Source organism: Condylostylus longicornis, unplaced genomic scaffold (genome assembly GCF_029603195.1).
Source record: "Condylostylus longicornis isolate FDR11 unplaced genomic scaffold, ASM2960319v2 ptg000135l, whole genome shotgun sequence".
Classification (NCBI taxonomy): domain Eukaryota; kingdom Metazoa; phylum Arthropoda; class Insecta; order Diptera; family Dolichopodidae; genus Condylostylus; species Condylostylus longicornis.
Window position 1 is genome coordinate 9,552,511 of NW_026578103.1, and position 18,820 is coordinate 9,571,330.

The 18,820-nt window shown below is 25.4% G+C and overlaps 3 protein-coding genes across 9 annotated transcripts in view; 1 reads left to right on the top strand and 2 right to left on the bottom strand.

Moving 5' to 3' along the window:
- Window positions 1–9,972, bottom strand: part of LOC129615350 (actin-binding protein WASF2) — a 51,375-nt gene extending 41,403 nt beyond the window's left edge. For 3 of the 4 annotated variants that reach the window (XM_055530504.1, XM_055530502.1, XM_055530505.1), the window contains exon 1: window positions 8,858–9,972. The gene's annotated coding sequence lies outside the window, so the exon portion shown is untranslated. Of the gene's footprint in view, window positions 1–8,853 lie in introns of all 4 variants that reach the window. The other variant, XM_055530503.1, reaches the window with a different exon arrangement.
- Window positions 9,973–10,880: 908 nt separating this feature from the next.
- LOC129615380 (ATP synthase subunit g, mitochondrial) lies at window positions 10,881–11,511 on the top strand. Of its 4 annotated transcripts, none has more exons than XM_055530545.1 (3): window positions 10,881–10,993; window positions 11,049–11,101; window positions 11,163–11,511. In XM_055530545.1, the coding sequence occupies exons 2-3, from the start codon at window positions 11,071–11,073 to the stop codon at window positions 11,420–11,422; spliced, it is 291 nt and encodes a 96-aa protein (XP_055386520.1). In that variant the 5' UTR covers window positions 10,881–10,993; window positions 11,049–11,070; the 3' UTR covers window positions 11,423–11,511. The 4 variants fall into 4 exon arrangements, with proteins under 4 accessions (XP_055386520.1, XP_055386521.1, XP_055386522.1 ...); XM_055530546.1 differs by having other exon boundaries at window positions 10,885–10,986; XM_055530547.1 differs by having other exon boundaries at window positions 10,916–10,993; window positions 11,049–11,089.
- A 767-nt stretch (window positions 11,512–12,278) lies between these two features.
- LOC129614998 (protein piwi-like) lies at window positions 12,279–16,638 on the bottom strand. The gene is made up of 8 exons (XM_055530027.1): window positions 16,288–16,638; window positions 15,147–15,297; window positions 14,399–15,061; window positions 14,213–14,340; window positions 13,990–14,144; window positions 13,723–13,926; window positions 13,490–13,672; window positions 12,279–13,420 (listed from the first exon to the last, which is right to left on the bottom strand). Exons 1-8 carry the CDS (start codon window positions 16,387–16,389, stop codon window positions 12,421–12,423), a joined length of 2,586 nt encoding a protein of 861 aa, XP_055386002.1. The 5' UTR covers window positions 16,390–16,638; the 3' UTR covers window positions 12,279–12,420.
- Window positions 16,639–18,820: the final 2,182 nt, after the last annotated feature.

Below are 18,820 nucleotides of genomic sequence, written 5' to 3' on the forward strand. Positions count from 1 at the left end.
ATCCTATGAATCGATGTGAGGAGGGCCTAAGGGACTCGGTCCCCGTGGGGAAAATTTAAAAAAAATTTAAAATATTCAATTAGTATTTATCTGACTTTATAAGATCAAAATTCACATACTTATAAGTACATTTTAATAACTATGATTTCGTGTTATTTGTAATCTAAGGTTGTTTAAGTATTCAATTCATCAATGCAGATAATCAGTGAAATTTCCAATTATTAATGCTTAATCAAATAAAAAGAAAATTCATACTAGTAATTGTATTTTTAACGCTTAAATATTTGTAATTGTACACAAGTTCATGAATGAGTACATTCGTATAAGTAATTTTGGAATAAAAGAATTTCACTAATAATGTATAACATTAAATCGTTATCTCTGTATTCAACTCCAATTTTAATTGTCTAATAGCTTTTCTTCTAATTTAATTCAAAGTATGAGCAATTCTTTTAATGAGAAATAATTTTTTCTTACAATAAAATTGTTAAAATAAAATAAAATTTTATGCAAACATAACTAAACGTACGTATACTTGAACTTAAATTATTTATAGTTCATGTAAAATTGCTCAAGAAGAATCATAATGATATGGATTTAAATCATCCATCATAAAAAAAGAAGACAATTTTCTCATCATACCTTTAATCATTAGATTTTACAAATACATTTAAATATAAACCCACTTAACATTACAGTTATTCTTGTTTTTTTTTTGGGGAAATTTCAAAAATTATTAGAAATTTTATATTTTTGGATGGGGTTATATATAAACATACATATATCTATCTTGCTAACTATATTATTAAATTTTGATGAGGAACTAAAAAAAAACCCCGATATACAAAGTAGAATCATTTGAAATAATGCCCGAAGGGAAACAAACAACTTTTTTTTCTTTTAGTTTTCTTAATCTGTTTAAGTATTAAATCTGTTAAATTTTATCTATTTTAATAAAAAATAGTTATATAAAGAGTGTCTCAGTAAAAGTTTTTGGGAATTTGAAGACTCAAATTAAAATCTATTATACAATAAAATCAAAAGTTCGCTTAGTCATGAAAGTTTTTATCTTGAAGCTAGATTATCAAATTAAATAATATTTTGCAATACTTAAGATGAAATCGAAATTTTATTTCATTAAGTAAGACCATTTATTTTTATTCTGAGAATTTATGAGAAAAAGTAATTTGGTTAAAAAAACTTCTGAAATGTTAAAACTTTTGAATTTAAAATAGAATTAGTGCTTAAATAATTTTAAGTTAAGAGCTGTCATAAGTGCGAATTATCTGTAAAATGAAAAACATGAACGGGCTCATTATTTACTTACTATATTGCGACACGTTCTTGAGTATATAAATACAAGTTATAGCATTTATATATATACACACATTCATATAATAATATTATGTATATATGACAAAATTTTCAAAATTAATGATGAAGCAAAATTTATATTTTTTATCTTGTTTTTTACGAACAGCTTTACATATGAGAAGTATTGTTCTCGTGTCGTATTTCATATGACAGAATTTTACATATTTTAAAGAGAGTAAATCCTCTCCATGCTAAGGTACCGAAGATGAATCATTTTTATTCAAATTTTGGTATACCTATCTGCCTACATGTCAATACGCAAAACATAACAAAACCAATTTTAATAAGCAATAATAATCAATCAACTTTGGAAATACATTGGATTTGACGAAACTAGGTCATTACAAAACAAAAATGTAAAACTAGCTGACATATGTGCTGAAATTATTTTAATGAACATTACTAATTCTTTGGATGGTTATCTTTGAGCTAATTCTTTGAAATCGTATTCGATCGTTTAAGGAAAAAATATATTTATACCAAAAACTATTATTGTGATTTTAAATTATAAACCTACAATTATTTTTAATCGATTAGGTGCTGATCACATCAAATTTTCATTTTTTGTTTTAATAAGTTAGATCACGTTTTTTTTTATGCATTTAAGTTAAATATACAGAAAATCAGAAATGTACAAAAAAAAAACCTTGGAAATAAAAATTGGGGCATGATTATCATAATACAATTTTAAAATCAAAATTATACACAATATATTGGAATGTGAGAAATTCGACAGGTATCCAAAAATCAGATTGAGATTATGATGCAGATATTGAATTATTTATATACACACTAACCCAAAATGTGCCTATATAAGCCATATAAAAAAATGAACACACCTATACAGGCAGGCATATAACCAAAATCATACCATAATAAATTTTGTGTATAAGTATGTTTGTTTGTGTTTCATATTTACTTAATTCTTACGTAAGTAGTTTTCGTGTATGAATTTAGATTTTAGATTTTACAGCATTATATGTTCTTATTATACCTACTTATACCATTAAAATGCAGGAAAAGAAAATATAAACAAGGAAAATACTAATGCCGGAAATGATTTCCCAAAAAAAAATTTTTAAATCTTAATTAAAAAAGTTCAAAATTTAATGTACTTATGTACAACACAACACAAATTGTAAATATAGAATTCACTAACCTTTATAGAGTTATTAAGAAGTTATTAAGAATAAATGCAAAAATACAAGGCGATCATGGGTCATTTTATTCAATTTAGTTAAAGTCATATGAATTTTACAAAAATAAATTTAATTAAAAAAAATTAAAAAAACGAAATGCCTCTAGCATTTTGAGCTAAAGTTTAAATTTGCATTTTCACCTGTAATTATACTAATTAATAAAAACTAAGATTTTTTAATTAAAGTACTAGAGATGAAGAATTTTGGCTACGTGTGATAGTTTATGTTCGATACGATGAATTAGAGAATAAGTTTTCTTGATATTAAAAATATTTTCAAGCTTGAAGCAGCAAATATGATATTTGAATTTCTAAAGCGCCTATTAACTATTTTCGCTCGGATTTCCTAAGTTATTTAAAATCTTGTTAATAATCTATAATAAATATTTACAAAACATAATAAATAATCATAACTCACGCAAATGTAAACTGTGAATAACTGAGTATTTACTGGACTAGTACTAAAATGAAAATGCCAATAGACCATTTAAGTACTCATAATTGCAAATTAATTTTACTCAGCTATTGCAATTATATTTTATTACTTAATAAATGTGCCCATAGTATAAGTAAGTAATAATCAAGATTTTTAATAATATTTTATAAAATTTGCTCAATAAATATTATTTATAAATTTCTGAAATATTTAACAATTCAGTTTATTCGCAAATAACTGCGTCAATTTTAATCATCAATGCGACAAAATTGAAATTTTCATTTAATATGAATGCCAATTTTCTTAAAATATATATAAAAAATTTAACAAATATCAATACTCTTCTATATTTTCCTATGGAATATGCAAAATTTTCTGCGCTTTTTCAATAAAAAACAAACAAAAAAGATTATTTAACATAAACAAACACCAAAAAAAGAAAAACTAGGTCAAAATATTCTTTACAAATTTTTTTTTAATGTTTGTTGCACAAACTTAATTTAATTAAAATTAAGTATTGCAAAATCATTCTGTTGGTTTAATTTATTTATATTTTAACGCAATTATTTAATTTTAATGAAATAAAAAAATATTTTCTAATTTTTCTAATATTGTAATATTGATTTTAATTAAAATTTTACTTAATTGATTAATAAAAATATCTTTTTAGTAAATAGTAAAGTTTAATGCCTCAATTTGTACAATTGTTTAATTATACTTACAATACTTGTATAAAAATGTACAAAAAAATGGCTACAATAATATTTTCCATCAATCCTAAATCAACTGACATTCTAACGTTCATTTAAATTTTACATTTAAATCAATATGTTGAAATTGTATTTATTTTCGAAAATTTCAATAATCTAATATGAATGTCTTTTTGCGTAAGTTTAAGAATTTTTCTAAAAATTGATACAAAATAATATAAAATGTCCGAAGACCTTTATTATTAAATGCATTATTTTGTTTTAAAGCTAGATTTAATTTCAATTCAACTCAAACGGAAATTTTTGTTCAGCAGATTTTATTTCTATTCAACTCTTTTACCTTTTCTTTTCATTTTATTCTACATAGATGCTAAACTTAGAGTTGTACATAAACTACTTAATTCATAATTCGTCTCCGTCTTAAAGTCGTCCTAAAGAGTAAATTCGTCTTAAAGAATTAAAAAAATGTAACGTCATATTATAGCAATTTTATTTAGAATTAATTATGGTGCAAGAATATTTAAACCAAAACACAATTAATATTATATGTACTATCAATTTGAAGTTAAGCTAATATTTCCCAAGAAAAAAACTATTATGAGAAAAAAAATTAAAATTCTTAAAATTGATCGTATTAAAAATTTTATTTTTTCTATAAATTCTTTAAATTAGTTCATATTACACTCGCATATGAACTTAATAAATAACACTTATATAACATTAACAATGGCAAATTTTAAGTCAAACTCATAAAGTCATACGTACTTATTACAAATCTTGAATCTATCAATTATCAAAAATTAAATTTATAAATTAAAAATTTAAAAATTATCAAAAAATTTCCAAAATAAAAGCAATAAAAATCACAAAACAAAAAATTTGATAATTGTTTTTAAGAATTGAGTAACAAAATGTTATGCTCACCTTAAAAGCACATACATAAGTGGCTTAGCAATGATTAATATAAATGCAAAATAACTTTAAAATATCTAAAAAAAAAATACACAAAATACATAAGAATTTTTTTTTTGAGTTCTTTACACTTATACCTCAATTTACGTGGCAATATTAAAGCACTCGTATTAAAAAATATTATTAAAAACCGCTTAACACAAATTTTTAAATAATTAAATTATTTAATACGACAATTATTGGGTAATTAGTAACTTGACTAATTAAATATGAAGATGAAGAAGATTGAAAAACAAAATACTTATTTACTTAAAAATTTATTTTTGAATAATTATAAATTTCCTTTTTTAAATCAGTTATTTTACTATTACTTTTATTTTAACCAAATTGTGTATACTTACTGTCTTATTGATTACTATGGTTATTTAATCTGAATTTTTAAAAATCCTTGTTTTTTAGAATTAAAATTATAATAACATATTATTTTCAAAATTTTGATTTCTTACTTGCAATTAATTTACATTAAGTGTATTAAAGAAATATTTCAAGTTCAATATTTCAATAATTTTACTTAGATATTGTTGAGTTAAATTGATTTAAGCGTCAATAATTCTTAGATTTCTTTGTGTTATTTTTATTCAATTTATTATATTTCTAGTAAATAATAAACAATTTAATAATTAAATGGAAATTGGGTAGCGGGTGTAGTTATTTATTTTTAACTTTTTTTTTATCAATCTCTACTAAACCAACACATTGGTTCTTATACACATTATAAATTCTATTTTGTGACCAAATGACTCATAACGATAAAATTACTATAGTCTACTAGTTTGTATTTATTTTTTCTTTTTTTTTTTTATATTTTTTTTTTAAGATACCATAATAGAAAGAAAAAACGCGAAAAATATATTGCACATATACAAATATTTCAAACAAAAAAAAAAAAAAACTTAAAATAAAAAACAACACTAACTTGGTTATCAACAAAACTAAAGCATAAATTCTTATGTAAGTAAATTTTTAATTAACAAAGCTTATCGATTATGTCATTTTTTGAGCAAAAACTAAAAATAAAAAAAAAAAAACAAAGCGGGTAGCTTCCTCTGTTGTTCTCTTTTTTCTGTTTTACAAACTTATCAATGAATGAATTTCATAGCAAAACATTTTGCAAATGTTAAACATTTAAACACTATACGAGTAAATCTCTAATATCTAAAGGATTAAGTAAGTAGAAATCATCATGATTATTAATGGGTTATTTCAAAAATTTACCAAAATCAAATAAAATAATCTTCATTTAAAAAAAACAATAAATTTTTCCAACTGTTATACTTATTAAGTAGTAGTTATAAACTAAATAATAAGTAATTAAAAATTAATTTTAAACAAAAATTTTAAAAATTACTGACTTACTGAGGAAGTCTTCAATATTCTTATTCTAAATCTTAATTATGAAAATTTTATTTATTACTTATTAATGTAAATGTTCTTTTACTTAATTGCTTTTATATACATATATTAATGTAAGTATTCGCTTTGATCCCACAGAACGAGCCTTGTATATTTGCAGAATAAAAGAAAAATTTAAGTGTAAAATTAACTTAAACACATAAGTACTTACTTTAACATTAAAATACACACCCCTGAATTTGATTAATAATTTAATGACAAAATTCATTGCATATTATAATAAAACTGCCTCGACTATTTTTATTAAAAACTCGTTTCTTTTTTAATTATTTACTAACAATTTTGATATTGAATTAACTATAAGTTAAAAATAATACTTATGAGCTTATGATACAAGAAAAAAAATAAATGAATGAATAAGTAAATTTAATATTTTTATATCTAATTTTTTTTTTTTTTTGACTAATGATGATGTGGTTCATAAAAAATTTCTGTTTTATTATTGCAGATTGAGATTTATAGAGAAAATAATAATTATGTAGACATTCATAAGTATACATTAATATAATATGTATGTACATTTGTAAAAATATGCTTAAGCATTGTATTTACCAAATTTATATAAGATTAATTGGTTTATCTATAAATACTATTTATAAATTAATATCAAGGACGTTGTTGTTACCTCGTATTTTATTTATTAATATTTATATCTATTTCTTTCAAAAATATTTTTTATTTAATATTATAAATCAAAATTTTATCTTAAATAACTAGGTATTAAGAAACAATTTTGATTTCAAGTACTCGTAAGTATTTAAATAGAAAACTACCTTAAAAAAATTAAATCCAAGGAGGCTGTATTTAAAAACATATTAGTATTTATGTACTTAGGAGCCTATCTCCAGAATTTGGATGGTTTATTTTGAAAGTGAACGAAGTCGATTTGCATTTTTAAATCATAGTCAATATCAATAGTTTGAATTGAAATTTATGTTGCCTTCTAGGAAAATAAATATTCTACGGACCAAATAACTAGTTAACCCATTTTTTGGTTACTTTTAGTCCAAATGGAGCAATTTTTTAATTTTAATTGAGTGCTTTCAAAATAAGCCATATTTAGTACCAAATTATTTTATACTGGTTGGGAAAACTGGTAAATAATTTTTTTTAACTTAATAAAAAAAGAAAATTTAAATGAATTAAAATAAAATTTATATTTTATTTGTGAATTCATTTCGTTAGTTAACTAGGCATTTGAAAAATCTATTAATAGTATGAAAATTTCATAAGCATTGAATTATTCTTATTACTCTTAATGTATATTTTTATTACAGTAATAAGATGCAGCTAAAGTAATTAAAATTCTTTTAACTAAGATATCAAAATATAATTTTGTGGCCTTAATTATGTTAAAGTCATTTAGCATCTCTAAAATTAATCCAGACAGATAAGTAATAATCAAGAAAAAGTCTAAGTTAAAACAATAAATATACAGAAATATCTACATTTCATTTCATTTACATAGAATTTGAAACAATTTCAAATTAATTATAAAGTTTGTTTAGTTACATACATCCATCCAAAATGGTATTTAAATAACTAACTACTAGATATTTCAAATTATAACCAGATAAGTAATTTAAATATAGGTTTATTATTAAGTAGATACTTGTGTATTGTTTATTATACAGAGAAGGTCAAATTGCTAAATTTATTTGCTAAGGTTAACAATTTTACACAATATAAATTAGTTACGTACCTACCTATCTACCTACCTTCACATATAAAATGTACCTATTTTATTTTTTATCCTAGAAAAATAATTTGAATATTTAGAATAACATGTCCAATCGAAATTTTATTCTATAGTATATAAACAATCTATTATAATATAATATCTATTTGAATATGTGTATAGACTTCACTTAAATAGATACCTAGATAGGTATTAAGTACCTACCTCAAAAATTTGAACTACTTCAAAACTTTAAATAAGTAAACTTTAAATACTTAAGTAAAAACTTTAAATAAGTAAATGATTTTTACATACTTAAATAATATTTGATATTTACTTATGTGCCTAACATTTTACATTCCTTTGTCATAATTGTAGATAGTTTAGCTGCACCTCTTTGTGTTCTAATTGTGTTCATCCCTAATTTTCAATTATAGACAAGAATAATAGTTATTTAGCTAAATATTATTAGATTTTTTAGAAAAAAAAAATTAATGTGGGTCCTACATAGACAAATTTAATTAAGTTATTATAATTAATATTCTTACATAAGTATACATACATACCTACTTATATACTAAAATGTCAATAAATTTAATTATTTCTGCACACCTATAAATATATTATTTCTAAAATATGAATAAAGATGCGCGTATATCATCATAATTAAATTTTATAACAGAATTTTTACAAATTCATGATTTTTAGTTTAGGCACAATACTTATGTAGATTTTCATATTATGTACCAAGATCTTTATTTAATGAATACAATAATTCACAGAGACGAGTTGTTTTTCAATTGGATTGGCAATGGGATAGCCATTATAAGTTGTAGACAAAAAAAAAATAAAATACAAAGGTATACCTGGGTAGAAGCTAATTACATACATAGATATTTACCTAAAATCTTGTTTTAAAAACGTTTAAAATTTTCATTAAAATAATAAATCTAAACAAGTGAGGTAAAATACAAAACTCATACTTAATATATGCATATTGGTATTATGTATAAATATTGTATATAATATTATGTTCTTGTTTAAACAAAAATTAAATTAAATTTCTACTTACATACCTTCATCTTTTGTAATATTATCCAAAATTTTATTTCGTTTTATTTAAAAACTTAGGTTTTTTCTTCACAAAAATCTTGTCTGTATAATATAGTTGATGACTTTGGATGAAAATTACTTCAATAATAGTTTGTAATTTTTTGTGCACATTTATTGAAACGAAAAAAAAAATACACAGAAAAAGTATAACTACTTAAAGATAAAGCACTTTTATTTCAACTATATTTTTTAATTATACTTTTCATTTTTTACTAATATGTATTAATTCTTTTTTCACTTTATTAAAATTTTATTACTAACTTTCTTTTGAATCTTAAAAAGAAATTATATCTACTGTAAACTCTAAGATATTTTATTGTTTGTGTGTGGTCGTATATTTTTTAAGTTATATATATTATTTTTTCACTTGTTTAGGTAATTATTTTGCAATAAAACATTTAAAATGATATCATATTTTTGTAATTATTTTCTTAATAATTTAATAAATTGAATTTTTTATTAAAATATTTGACATTAGACTATTCAAATAAGAAAATTATGTTTTTGAAAGGCGTGAAAGGGTGCGGACGTATTATATATGCATGTATGTATATATGTGCATTTGTATATTCTTTTTAAAACCAAAATTCATTCACCACACAAAATTTTTCATTTTCTTTTTTTTTTCCTTATTTTTTTTTATGAACACTTCTGTTTCTTCTATATTCACACAAATCAAAATGTAACTGGAATATATGAAAGAGATAGATAAAAATACCAACAACGTCGTATCGTATTAAAAAAAAAGCGAATAATAAAAATCCTAAGGAGCTCCAGTAAAAATTTTATTACATTTGCGAGTTGCATAAAATTATTTATACATTTTTTCAATTATAAAGATTTATTATTTTGCTTCTTGATATTTTCCAAAATAATTCTTTTTATATTTTTAAATAATTGTAAAATTGAAAAATTTTGTGTAACAATATTCTTAAAATACCATATTTTTTTACACTAACTTGGCTACCTTACACTTCAACAACTTTTACTTGTTAGTTGTGTTTTTATGTAAAACTTGTTTCGTTGTCCCACTCCCGTACATTCTACTTCAATCTTTCAATCAAATTGGTTAGACAAATAAAACTTCACTGGCTAGTTCACTCATTTTTCTCATATTTTTTCACGTATCGTATTAATTTTGGATGTGGGGAAAAAGTTTGACAAATCGATAGTAAAACGTTCAGAAATTCTTATTTATCTTCAATTTGCTCATTGACGTTTTTGTATAATAACAGTAAATTTACTATAATTTGATCAACGTTGTACTAAAAGCCGAAAATTTCATCATAAAGATGATGATTTACGAATGAAATAATTTTGTTTGAATATAAAATGTTTTGCTTTTTTTTTTAAGGGATTATATAACTGACCTGATTCTTCAATAAAACTGTCTATTAGACTTGTTCTAAAAGCTCCAACTGTAATTTTTATACCAGTATTAAATACTGGTACAATAATACACAATCAAGTAGAATCTCTTCAGGTAATGTCCATCTGATGCATAGAAAGACATCAGATTTTCTCGTAAATTTTGATCCTATATATTAACGTATATGCAAACGGCACTATATATATATTTCATTTTGCTACATGACGTCAAACGCTAAATATTTAATTGTTTAAAATTATAGTGTGAACTGTGATGTTATTACTTTTATGATGCTTGATAAAAAATTTAACACTAATTTCACTCACCGTACTTTTCTGGTTTATATTCCTTTAATAAAGGCGATATCATATGCTATATTAAAGTGAATGCAAAGTGAAAAATATTTTTGTTCGAAATTATAGTTTTTGATAAAAAAAAATACATTTGCCAAAAATTGTCAGTTTTAAGTCAACTTTTTTGTGAATTTTAAAGAACAGAAAATTTTCTATTTTTTAAAAAATATTGTTATGTCTAAAATATTAAAACTTTACCTATCGTTACCAGATAAAAGACGCTCACGTTTTTGATCAGTTTTCAACTCTACAAATATTTTTTGACAGTTAGACATTCTAGTGACATGACACTTGTGCTTTTCTGCTTTTGCGTGCGGTTTTAGTAGTTCCATTCTTACATATTTTACTGAAACCCAATTAATAATTTCGAGTAATAAGTAAATATTTTCTATATGTAATTTTTAAATATATTTTTGTTAATTTTTTTTGCAGAACTAATTAATAACTTGGGAAAATGGCAACCAAAGTACAAGGTTTAGTTAATTGTTAGTTTAGTTATTAGCAAACGTTTTTGGTATTATGTAATAAATTTAATTTCCATTTTAGCTCTTTTGGTTCAATCTCGTCCAAAACTGGATGTTTTTGTAAAATATGCCTTGGTTGAACTAACTCCACCATCACCTACAGATATTCCAGCTATTCGGCAAGGAATAAGTAATATACTTAAAGGTGCACGTACTGGCGCATGGAAAAATACAAGTGTAAAACAAGCTTGGATTAATACACTCGTCACAATGGAGGTATTCTTTTGGTTTTACGTTGGTGAATGCATTGGAAAACGAAACCTTGTTGGTTATAATGTTTAAGATATTTAATAATTAAATCACTAGACAAGATGACTTGTATACCATGGGGGCAAAAATTTAGATCGAAATAAAATATGTTAAAAACAAAATGATTGGGATAATTAATCTTTTTTGTAATGTAAATTATGGTAGCATAAATTGATCGTATTGAAATTAACAAGTTTATTAAAAATTGGAACTCCATAAGTAAAAAATGTATGCCACAAGTCACAAAAAAAAGATTATTAAACAAATTAAGTCATATTCGTACTCGTCTAATATGGTTAAATAATTTAATTTCCATAGGTTGTATACATAAATATTTTTGTCACAATGGGTTTCCTATTATAGGAGACACGGGAAAAGCATAAGGGACTAGTTTATAATGCTTTAAATTAAAAACAAAATAATATGAGTTCAAAATTAAATAATGCTAGTTATTTTATCATACAAGCATGAAAATTTGTGCTTATCAGTTATAACTACATAGGTACATATGCAAATGTATTCCGATTTTAAAAGAATACTTTGTACTTCCATTAAGAGGGACACTTAGATTACGGAGACAAAGATAGATACAGATATGTACATGTACAGTTACTATGTTAATATGAGCTCAATACGTACATATACGATAGCCGATATAAAAACGAGTCCTATTTATAAGCACATAAAATAAAACTTACACGACCTTCGTTTTCTGTCTGGTATATGAAAACACTAAAATTAACACTTTGATGAACAATTTTCTGGTGTATCATACAGTTTGCAATGAACAAAAAATTTTAAAAAGGAACATTGTAAAATGTTTGAACCTTCTACGCTATATTAAAAATGTGATTGAAATTATGCACACCCCAAAACAAAAAGCCAAAAGTCATATAATTGAACATTTCTTAAAATTTATTCAGTAAAAAAAAGCATCAATTTCAATAAAATTTGAAATAAAAAAAAAATCCTTCTTGGAATTGAAAAAATACTTATTTTCAGAATTTACCAAATACTGAAAATGATCCAATTTACAAATAGTAGAGTTGTTTCTCCAACAAATTATTTGGAGTCTGATGAAGATTCTGACCAACTAGCGTTGCTAGTTTTTTTGCGTACAAACATACCGCAGGAACTCTTGTTGTTCCAGCCCAATTATAGTACAAATGACACATTTTATAAGTCAAAATTTGTAACTTGTCAGCGCTTAATTTTGAAGTATCATATAAAATATTGTATGACGTAGGCGACACGGTTCCCTGTCTCACCGATTGCGAAACTAAATAAAAATCATATCTCTCTGGCAAGGTAACAATATCGTCAATCACTGTCCCTGGAGGTGGATTACGTTTATTTAAAAAGAAGCGAGCGTTTATTTGTTTTGAAACAACCATAAACGTAAAACGCGGCGGAGGAAGTTCAGATTTTTTGTATTGAGTGTCTAAAAATTCAACAAGATTCTTTACTTCATGTTCTACAACTTGCTGAATCGAACCATTCCCAACACCATCTCGGTATAAAATAATTTTTTCTGGTAGACAATCGTGACTTCGACGATACTCGTGAATTGCTTTGCTAACTGCTAAATTAAGTTCATTTGATAAGTTATCTGAGCTGTGTGTTTGAGCTACAGTACTAAAATATCGTGCTTTTACTTTTTGATCCATTGTTGCTACTAAAGCAGCATAAGTTTTTGATTTATCTCTGCTAGACTTGCAAATATCATATCCAATAACCATTAACCCTTTCATTGGCAAGGAAATCATCCATGGAGCACCACCTAATTTGGCGTTCATTTGAATAACAATCTTTGATATTATTGACATTACATTGCGTTTGCTAGAACTTACAGTTCCTTGCATTACTACTTGCGTTGCGATTGCCCGTTCAACGCAACATTTTTTTTTTATAGTAGAATAACGTTCTACGTTTTTATTTGGAACAAGGCACATAATTAAAGAAGGATCTTCATTGGCAGCACGATCTATTGCTTGAATATAAGCGTGATTTCTATCATCAGGAATATTGATTCTGAAAAAATGTTAGTGGTTATTGTACAATTAAAAAATGCTTTAACATATAAAAACCTGATTAACTTACTCGTTAGGTCTTTCTACTCTCATATGCATATCACTAGCAATTCTCAAAAGCTTTTGAATAAAATCGCGACACTCATGTTTGAATCTATATGGAACTATAACTACCCATCTCTGTAGGGTAGCAACGGTATACATTGCCTTTCCACGAAAATTTGACCAATCACAACGTTCTGTGGCAGAAACCCTGAATAACAAATTTTAATATGAGCTAGTTTTCACATTATTTTATCTTACTTATCGTTATTTTCAAATACAATATTTTCAGGTTCTAAATGTCTTCCTTCTAACTGAATAAGGTGCCGGTCTAGTGACATATTCCATTCCTTAAGAACTTGTTGACTGACTTTTGTTTCTTGCAATCTTCTATTAAATTTTTTCAATATTTCAATTCGTCTATCCGGATTAGTTCTTGTGTAATCTGCCATACCACGCATCAACCTAATTCAGAAATTTTAACATAATATACGCATTCAATAAATAAACTTTTTCGATATATCATACTGCTGATTAGACCGCATATTTTCACTAAGACCAGTTACTCGACATAGTTCAGGTACTAAATAAATTCTGTTATCTTCATCGTTTCTGGTTCTCCTTTCTCTGTTACGTGAAGCCAGTAATGGTTGCTCTGGGTCGCGTATTCTAATTTGATATTTCTAGTTGAAGGTTATATATAAAACAATTTTACAAAAATATGACTTATTAAGCGAACCAAATAACATACCTGATAATAATAATCAACAAAAGAAGTGCTTTTCCCTTTCATATTGAACGTCATGGACGCCTTGAATGTTAAATCGACATCATCAATGCGATATGTTTTATTATTGTAATCAGTTAACACTGTTAAACCTTCAAAAGAAACCAAAATATGTGTTATTTTATTCTTTATTTTTCTAAGTTTTCTTACCTATAACTTGTTTTTTGAAATTCTCTGACCAGTCTCCGCCTCTTCGATCAGAGTCGTTTATACACTGTCTCATTATATCATAAATAGTTTCTGTACGCATTACTTTATGAGTAACTTCTGCGCATACCAAAATTTCATTTTCATGTTGACGTATTGATGTTATATACCCAGGCCAAAGTTGAATTCTGTATTGACTTAAGTTAATTTTATCCAAAGCATCATAAAAATTCTTTCCAACCAATTGTAGTTGCAGGCCCTCCATAGCCCGACGTAAAATTAGATTCAAAATTTGAAGAGATTGCCATTGATTCATGGATACAGCAGCTATAAATTTTATGATTATTTTATACTCATCTCCTTTACGACTTTTGGTATCAATCTCAACATAATCTTTATCAAGTTTTCGTGTAACATATAAGAGCGTTCCATCAAAAAGGTATCCGCCCAAAAGACTTTTTTGTTCACTTAAAATACCTCGTTTTAAACGTATCAGTTCGATTGCAGGGCTAAAGTCTACACGGTATTGATATATTGACCACTCTGGACGTTTTAGTAACTTAAAATAATTTGCTTCTAATTGCACTCTTCGACCTGTTGTTCCTTGTTTGGTATTAACTGTTTCTGGACGAGTACGAACTATTTCATACCTAAATCTCTGCTCAGCTAAAAATTATGCAATTTTCATAAAATAGAAAAAAGAAATTAATAAAGGCGAAACAACATATAAGATATCTTTAATTTTAATTACTTGTTTGCTGCGGCTTCCTACACTCTCTTTCAATCACTCTAGAACTAGAAGTAGAACTGTGCGACGATTCCCTATCTTCTTCTCTTTTTATTGAACCGCTAGCACCAGGTGATTGTCCAGGAGGAGTATACCTTTTCCGAATTTTTTCACGCTAAAATCAGAGTGTATATTAAAATAGGAACAAATAATATACATACATATTATGTATTTATATATTCTTATAAACTGATTCTACCCTTATTTTCTAATAACTAATTCTACAACAAATTTGTTACCTCAAAATACGTATGTATATGTATTTAAAATATAAAACAAACCTTATGTATTGAATCTTTTGATGTGACCACATAATATTATTACTATTAACTCTTTCTGTTACTTTAGATGTTAGTAAAAAATCTACTTTTATTAAACTCAAAATTGTAAAAATTAGCTTAACGGCTGCAACTATTTTCAGCTTCAAATTTTGATACACTAGCACTGTAGTAGTAATGAAATGTAAATTTTTCAAATTGCCTTTTATTTTAACTTAGAAAAATAAGTTTTTTCGTGTTGCTATTACAAGTGGCGTCAGTAACATTAAGAAGCAAACATCTAGCTCTTCTCCTAGTAATTTTGTTGTTATTTTGATATGGAACACTAGACTTTATTAATAAATATTTCCAAACGGTATTTACCATCATTAATAATTATAGAAGGGTGGCAATAAATGTATTTAGTTTCGAAGTTATAAAGTGAAAAGCCGAACTAAAATATTTTTAACATAATTTTAAGATAAGCATTTTTCATAATTTTTAATGTTTACATTTTTCAAACAATTAAAACATAAATTATATGTGTATGTTTGAGGTTAAAGAGATAAAACCTAAAAATTTTGATAATTACATTTTATATCGCAACAAAATTAATCTGCATTCTAAGCATTCTTATACCCACGTTTCAACATAATTCTAATTGTAATAATTGTAATGTGATATGAGCGTCGTATTGTTTTTTCATAACTTAATGTATTTACATACATACACTTTAATAAAATTAAGTTATTAAGAAAAAAGTTCTTATAAATTACTAAGATAAGCGAAAAATTTTTTTAAGATTCGCGTTTGTATGTACTACTGATTTAAATTAAAAACATACTTACTGGTTGTTCTTCGTGATATTCATCGTCTCGTTTTCTTCTTGATGAACCTGAAGTTGATGGTACCGGTGAGTTACTTCTCTTAGATTTCTCTTCATCACACATTTTTTAAAATTTTTATCTTTTGTATTAATGTTTACAAATTTTATTCAAGGTGAGGTAGTTCCTCACAACACCTTGAGTTTTAATTCCTTTTGCTTTTACAACTAAAATTCACTTTTAACTTTAATTTTAAAATAAATTTTAAAATTATATTACAACTTGTATCTAGTATTTTACTAGCATTACGAAAAATATTTATCTTAATTTGTACTTTGTTACAACACAAGCGCTTTTGCAATTTGCTGTATCAAATGAAAATCCCGCTATGAATTCATTTCATAGTAAATTAAAGTGCTACCGTTGAAATTCAACCACATGTGAAAATAAACCCCAGCACCATTAAATTTACGTCAAAATATACGCATATCAATATAGCTACGTTCACACTTCGGTTCTTGCATCAATGGCTAGCGGGCTGATAATAGGATTAATAAAAGTAATTTTAAATATAATTACTTAAAAAATAACTCTTTTAAATTTAAAGAAATAATAAACTTCGGGAACACTTTTAACATAAATCGATCAAAAAATAACTGAGTTATTTTTTAAATGGGTCTAGCTGATAGTATAAATATAGTGCAATACCAAAATTTAATAGCCGTAAGTAATTATAGATTTAAGTTTCACGAGATAAATAAGCAGGAATTGTATGTGCTTATTCGTAAAATGAATACCAAAAAAGACTTTCTGGGTTTCGATACTAAAATAATTCTCAATTCATATGATATATTTGGTGATGTCCTGGTATATATTGTCAACCAGTCTATGAGAAGCGGTACTTTCCCATTAACATGGAAAGAATCTGTCGTCAGGCCAATTCCAAAGAAGCAGCGTCCGAAAGAACCAACTGATTTGAGGCCAATCAATATGATGCCCTTATATGAAAAAATATTAGAAAAAGTGATTAGTACACAACTTGAAAAATACCTTGAAGAATACAATGAGCCTTATTCTAGTTGTCGAAGTAGAGCGACAATTGTCGTCACGACTTGAATTTGATACAGTGACACGTGTCGTGGAATAGCGGGAAAATGTGTTTCAGGTATATTCCAGTTGTCGTTGTAGAGCGACACATGTCGTAGTGAAACGACGTTTTTTGTCGAAATGTATTTAACAAGTGACAAGCGAGATGGATACACCAAAAATGTAAGTTTAAACAAAACAATTTAATAAAAATATAATAAAAATATAAAAAATAATAAATTTTGTAATTTAATACATAAATTAAACCATATAATATATAATTTAATTTTTATTTTTAGCTTAAAAGTAACAACAAGGAAGCAATTTGAAGAATTGGGAAATTTTCAATAAAGGAATCATGAGATGATCCCGGATTATTAGCATCCACATACCTGATGCGCATTTTATGATCGCAAACCTTTAAGTCACATTATATTAAAATATTAAAATTGTTGTTTTTTTTTCAATTTCATTACTCTCGGAGTCTGATGAATCCATAAACCATAATGCAAATGACGACATTTTTTATTTCCCTCGGATTAAAATTTTTTTATATACACCGAATTTTTTTTTTAGTTTGAACTTTACTCGCCAAAATTTCTTTTTAAAATGTATCAATTTCACTTGAAACGTTTCATTTTCGTTTATTTCTCGCAGTCACGTCACTCGACAACTAGAATACCACATTTCAAGTGATGTGACAGCGACAACGACAAATGTCACGTAAGTGACGCGACAACTAGAATAAGGCTCAATATCTTATGTGATGAACAGAGTAGTTTCAGAGGAAAACATTCCTGTGAAACGGCTTTAAATTTAGTCCTATATGATTGAAAAAGGGCTAAAGAGAATAATTTAGTGATTTGTGCAATATTTTTAGATTTTAGAAGAGCATTCGAAACTGTTGTTAGAGAAATCCTGCTGATGAAATTTGAAAAATATGGAATTCAAGGTAATGAGCTAAGTTGGTTTAAAAGTTGTTTCGAATGTAGAAAGCAAAAAACAATAATTGACGACAGATTATCTGAATCAAAATTTATTAACTATGGAGTTCCTCAAGGTGCAATATTAGGAGTATTAAGTTTTTTATTACATATTAATGACATAAAATTGTGTACAAAGTCCTGTAAAATTGTCCTGTTTGCAGATGATGCACTTATTTATGTTGTTGACCGAAGTTTGGATGTATGTTGTAGTAAAATAAATGACGATCTGAATAATGTATTTGAATGGTTGTGTATGAACAAACTTAAATTAAATTTTGACAAAACCAAATGTATGGTAATAAATGATAGAACTGGTGGCGTAGTTGATATTCGTATTAGTAATTGTCCAATAGAGAAAGTAAGCTCCATTAAGTATTTAGGAGTAATAATTGATGATAAATTGAATTTGGACAAGCATGCTGATTACATAGCATCCAAAATTGCGAAAAAGATTGGTTACTTGGGAAGACTGAGGAACCAGATAA